Source organism: Diadema setosum, chromosome 14 (assembly GCF_964275005.1).
Source record: "Diadema setosum chromosome 14, eeDiaSeto1, whole genome shotgun sequence".
NCBI lineage: Eukaryota > Metazoa > Echinodermata > Echinoidea > Diadematoida > Diadematidae > Diadema > Diadema setosum.
The window spans coordinates 18,964,510-18,970,812 of NC_092698.1; the positions used below are offsets into that span (position 1 = coordinate 18,964,510).

Consider the following 6,303-nt stretch of genomic DNA (forward strand, 5'->3'; position numbering starts at 1 on the left):
ATTGAAATGATACAGGAAATCGGCACCTATAATAGGCATTGACACATCGGCAATGACGAAGACCCAACGGCATACACGGCGTAAACCGAAATCAAGGGTGAGCGAGCGCTGGCCAAATGTTTTAATCCTAGTTTCGTTCGCTGCACGCAGAAACATTGCACTTAGCTTACAGCAATCTTGTTTCGTCCTAGGAAAAACTGACACAGCGGCGCCAGTGTCGATGAGAAACTGTCTATTAGAGTTTCGATCCGTGACGTAAAATAAGCGACTGGGGTTGGTTTGACTGCCAGAGTGGTGTGTCGCGGCTACCCTCCGGCTCGCTAGTTTCCCGCTGGGAAATGCTTGCATCCCGCCTTGCATCGCTCTGCTTTGTCACCATATTTGTGATGGTACCAACACAAATCGGCTGGCTGTTGCTCCGTTTCAGCTGGTGCATTGCCTGCGTTGGCCTCCTCTTTCTTTCGGGCGCGACCACGGCTACGGCTGCGACTACGACTTCGATTTTCGGCTGCCTTCGCGCCTATTTCTAGCCGCTTGAGTCGGGTTTCAATGCCTTGGAGCAGACTTACGAGCTCGTCAAGCTGTGCGGTGGAGGGTGCCACCGCTGCGCTCGCGACGACGGGAGGGTCTACCATGTTCACAGTCGGAATATGTGCGTCGAGGATTCTGTCTGCGAGTTCGGCGAGCTCGGTCAGTGGCAGGGTTTCTTTAGTGGACGCCAAGATTAGACGCACGCTATTCGGCAATCGTTGTAAAAACAACTGTCGCATTATGCCTTTCTCTAGCTGCTGCTCGCCGACCAGCTGATTCATTCGACGAAGCAGCTGGGAGGGCTTGCGGTCGCCGAGCTCCTCCTCCGTCAATAATTTCTGAACTCTGCGTTGTTCAGACTCTGACATGCGCTCTGTCAATTGCCGCTTTAAGACGGTATATGGGGTGTCTTTTGGAGTGTTAATGATAATGTCGCGCACCTCCATAGCAACATCCGGCGTTAGCGTGGCTATCACGTGGGAGTACTTGGTTTCCTCCCTCGTGATACCCTTGGTCGTGAACTGTGCCTCCGCCTGCGCAAACCAAACCTGTGGGTCAGCCCTCCAAAATGGAGGTAATTTGATGGTTCCCGCGGCATTGACTGCCGGGCTAGAGCTAGCACCTGAATCTGAACTAGGTGAACCACGAGTAGTCTCAACGTTAGACTGAGTCTCAACGTTAGGCTCGGCCATGATTATCTGAGAAGTTACAGAACTAGGATATGAGACTCACAAAATTGAACACTAAAACCTTGACTCAGTTGTCTAATTAATGTGTCTATGCATACACTCCACTCATCCGACAAGTTAACCATAAGATAACTGAAAAACTGATCGATTTACAACTCATCAGAAGACATTATACTTTGAGAAACATATCAACATTGGCCACAATTTGGTGTCAACAGTTATCAACTTAAGCAAGATGTGTATACTCGAACATCGCTGTCTCGGATCACTTCAAATCATGTCGATTTCGATCACGTCGGGTTCGTGATCACGTCGGGGTCACCACTTTAGGAAGAACTGGTATTGTTGTAATTGTGTGAATGCTTGTTATTGTTTAGCTTAAGTTGCATGCGCAAGGATCAATAACCAATTCCCCTATTTTTTTTTTTTTGTTCTTGTTTACGAGACAACGAGGTTAAAGCAAACACATGTGAGACAGTTCAGTTTACATTTGCAATGGCCTTCTCAATTGAACGGACTTTATTTACAATCGATCAGGATTATACCTGTATCAACACGCTGTCATTTTTATATAGCGTTGTAGTGCCAGACAAAAATTTTATATTATTCTGGCGTTCAGAATAATGCTTACAACTAAGTATAAATTGAACAGATGTACATTACCCCTCTTGACTTGTTCAACATCAAGCTCAATAATGTGGATCCACAGATATTATCCGAATTAGGAAATTCCAAATATTGATATAAACATTCACCACCAATAATCTAACACTGTGTATCAGGGCGCGAAATCTCCAGTTTATGTTAAGTCCAGGAATGTTCCGCAAAAATCCATTGAATGGCGTGCGTCACTTCGCGAGGACGGCGTCGTCGAAGATGAGCGCGAAGGACAAGATCGGGGCGAAAAACTCGAACACGACGGGTCCAAAGCGAGATGAAACGGGAACGGGATGACGGTTGACTGGAAGCTCGGCATGAATGAGGCAATGAGCAAAGAGTCAGATTTGCCTGAAATGACGTAGATGCCGCATTGTGACAGTCATCGGCAGAGATTGAGCGGACATTATCCTCTTATAGACGTGTATGCAGAGTCAACAGTTTCTAATTGCCGTTTGTAATAGACTGATTGTGGGCTGCGGTGCTGTTCTCCTCCCGGGGAAAGATGCTTATTTCCAGGCTGTCGAGGCAGAGGCAGAAAAGCAAGGACTGCCAGGCGAAATAAAGCCCTCTCAAAATTTTCAGCCAAGTATTGTGGAGTAACAAGGACTGCCTGACGAAAAAAAGTCCTCTCACAGTTTTCAGCCAAAAGTCATGAAGTTGAGGAGAAAAATCAGCTAGACGAGCTGATCTCGGGCAGCATAATCAGCAGTCAATGGCAATTTCGAAGTCCCTGCTAATTCCGAGTTTTCAGGGTTTTTATATGGCTCGTTCATGGCAGCGAAGTGGAGGTCGTGGTCAAACTCACTTCCTCTTCAGGGGTCAAAGATGCACACGAAGTCTCCGTCCAGTCTGAGGTCAAATTTTGTTTTTAGCTGCCGGGCATTAGGACGCGTCAATCAGACAGCAACTGGTATATTTCCCTGTCATCTTATTTATGCACACAATGAGATCTATTTGCCCTGAACTTGGAAGAAAAACGACCCCGGAAACACTAAAGAGTGAGGGGTCAGTGGCGGTGTTCTTCCCTAAGAGGTGGTGATTTGTTATGGTCAGTGATAATGAGGCTTCGGGCCAAGGGGTACTTTATCAAAAGGTCAGGCAGAGCGGTCAACTGTCAGCTGTGGTGCTGTGCTGCAGTGTGACATTTTGCAGTGCCCACTTCTACTGCCTATATCATAATAAGAAACTGTACAAAATACAATATCAGGCACCCGTCCTAGTTTTAAACAGACTTTCCTTCTCTTTGTCTAAATCAATGTAAATACAAGATGCAAGAAGGTTTTGCACATTTTTCACTTTCAGGACAGAGCAGTGCACTGTGGTCACCATGGTAACGCAGTACAGCGCTGCTACAGTATCATACAACTTTGAATGACTGTGTTATTTTAATGTACACTATTTCTTTGTTTGGGCTACCACTGAAACAGGTCAAAATTCATAAAGTTAGTCTGTTTGACAAAACAAAGTCTTTTAAAGTACTTTGTAGGCAATAAGGTGATGATGACACCCCCATAATCAAGGATTACTGCCTGCATCTATGTATTCATCTTATGAAGAACTGATCAACACTGCAAGATTTATTTTTTTTTTTAAACCCCAAAGGGAATGATTTTCAAAAGTGTCCCTTTGAGAAGCTTTATAACCCTTGAATGTGTAATTTCCCATATGATGTAGGGGCAAATATCATCAAAAACACATTTATGATGTTAAAAAGTCAAATGAGAAATATCACCTCCATTATAGGACTCACACCCGTAAATAAAATGGAATGTCCCAGACCCCTTCACAAATTCGTACCAAAGATACCAAAATAAATGAAGAAAAAAAAAAACAATTAAAAATCAATGGTGTAGTTTTGCAAAAACTGAATAGCTGTAGATATTGAGTATGAATTTCTCTACAAACTGCATTTTGGTTGGAAGATGAAAGCTTTTCTGATGGAATTTGAGGGGACTATTCTTTGAGTACGTGTACGGAAAATAGGTGATTTTTTGAGTGACAAGAACTCGTTGTCTGGCTTTGCGGACCCCTGGACAGAATTTGGGGTGAAGAATCCACCCTGAAAATTTGATGGATGAAAGGGTATATCTCACTTATCCAGGTTAGCGAAGCTGAAACACCTCATTTCTCCCAGCTATTTTACTGAATTTTTTTGAAATTTGATCTTTAACACACATCCCTATGGGGAAATATTTATGGGTGTGAGCCCTATAGACTATCGAAACATCACTCGTCGTATTCGCCTGGGCTCGTTAACAGTTTCAATCAAATAAGCCAGTTCGGGGTTCCAGTTTGAGCATGAGCAGAAAAAGGTCATTTGTACCGAGAGACAGGTTGGCTTTTAATTTCACTGAGATAAGCATCTGTAATGCTATGATTATTCATGGTCCTTATAAATGATGCCTGCAAGTTATATTCACCTGACAGCAAGCCTGGTATTTGGCAATGTTAACAGAAAAAGTTTGTTAATGTATTCAAAACAGCACAATGAAATGGATGCTTCCCAGTGCGTTGATTGACGAACCATTCTGGTCACTTCATCTACACAGGTTCATTCTTTGTTAGAATATGAGTTCCATAAATTGCTATGTTGGGCAAGCTGCTGCATTATGTCGCTTTGAATTGAGTGAAGTGCCTAACCAATTGAGAAAAATGAAAGGTCATTTGTATCCACGTGCACATGAACTATCTCCGAACTGGCTTATTCGTGAACAATTGCATTCAAATTCGCAAACAGTTTTTCTTGTCGCAAAAAAGAAATGAACATGTTCAAAATTTCTTTGCGACAATAAAAAAAGGAGAAAGATTGAAGTTTAGCAATTTTGAACAAAACGGTGACATCTTTCGCGAGCACATATTGCAAGCAAAGAGCATAAAGTAATAATACAGTCGCTCCTCAATACTCCCATCCGCCGTGTACTTGTAAACGTGAAGATACGCAATATTCTTGTCAGTTATTCAGCGATTGAAACCACTTCCCTATAAGCAGTCATAATATTTTGATAGCTGCAGATCAATTTGATGAGAAGGACACATATTCTCATTCCTGATTTTCTGTCAAAAGGTACAGAAATTTGTGAAGATTGGTTTGAAATCAAATGGCAGATTTCTGAGAATGTGATGTTATCACCTTATCCAACATGAAAATCTGACAGTCACTAATATTAACGATTTTTAGGAAGCACTAAGTGAAACTTTTCATACCTCTCTTTTTACTTATTCATTCTGATTTACTTGACACTGTTTTTGTTTGTGTGTATTATTTGCTTTACTAATCAATGCTAATTTGAACTGGAATGTCTCATTTTAAAGATGAGGTGCAATCATTATATTGTCGAAACCAAACATTTTAAGTAGAAACGCGATGGAGTTTCTGGGCCATTCTGCAGTTTAAAAGCATAGAAAGGATTTAGTTTTTTTTTCTCTCTTTTATTTCGACTCCACATTATAATATTATGTGACCGTATTCAGAGAAATTCATGTAAAAGGCATTTTCTCAGTGTGGTCATGTGAATGGGGAGGGGGGACCAAACTATTTACATTGTCATGGTCACGATTGATAACATTGTATGGGTGTGCTTGCTTTTTTTTTTTTTTTTTTGTGGTTTGCACTCTCTTTAGAACTTCTATTACAGCGAGACCGCAATGGGGATTTTGTTAGAAGGCGCTCACTCCCCGCGGACAATGAGATTGAGAAGGTGGAGGGTAGATCCGAGTCGCACCATTCGCTCCGATTTTGTTCCAGGATGGCACAAAGCTCAATGCTAGATAATAATACTATATCATATGATTTAAAAAGAAAAACAAGCATTTTGTTGTTTGGGGGAGGGGGTGGAGGGACATTAGCACAGTGTCTTGCTGAAAATGCTGAAAACTGATATGTAATTGTAAATCATGCCATACAGAGAGGATAAATCAAGTCAAATCAAATCGAATTGAGTCAAATCAAACTTTTTGAATACGAGACAAACTCTATTTTTGCACCTTTACTGACTTACAGTCATGAGTTCTTCAAGCATTGTTATCTGCCCAATTTCTGAGTTTTTTTTTTTTTTTTTTTATTTATATGTTTTATTTCGAAATCACATAAAATCACAATATTTACAAATAATCATCAATCAGCAAACACGAGAAAAAGAAAAAAAAAAGAAAAAGTGACAAGAGCAATTCAGAGATAAAATAAAAAGAGAACCACCATGATTCATCAATAAGTAGTAAGGTAAAGCTTCCTCAAAGACCCCCGTCTCATAACACACCCAGGGAGAATGGCTCCCCCAGTGGGGTCCCCAGGTCTGAAAGAGGACCATACCCTCTTATTCAACGACAAAAGTCACACCATATCCTACACAATCAAAATTTACTCATCTAATCATCCCTCAAAACTACACATTCTCAACTCATCTCGAGACATCTTTAGCATTGT

The 6,303-nt window shown here is 41.5% G+C and overlaps 1 protein-coding gene across 1 annotated transcript; it reads right to left on the bottom strand.

Annotated features, from left to right (window-relative positions):
• Positions 1-320: 320 nt before the first annotated feature.
• LOC140238190 (uncharacterized) lies at positions 321-1,223 on the bottom strand. The gene has a single exon (XM_072318128.1). The coding sequence runs from the start codon at positions 1,221-1,223 to the stop codon at positions 321-323; it is 903 nt and encodes a 300-aa protein (XP_072174229.1).
• Positions 1,224-6,303: the final 5,080 nt, after the last annotated feature.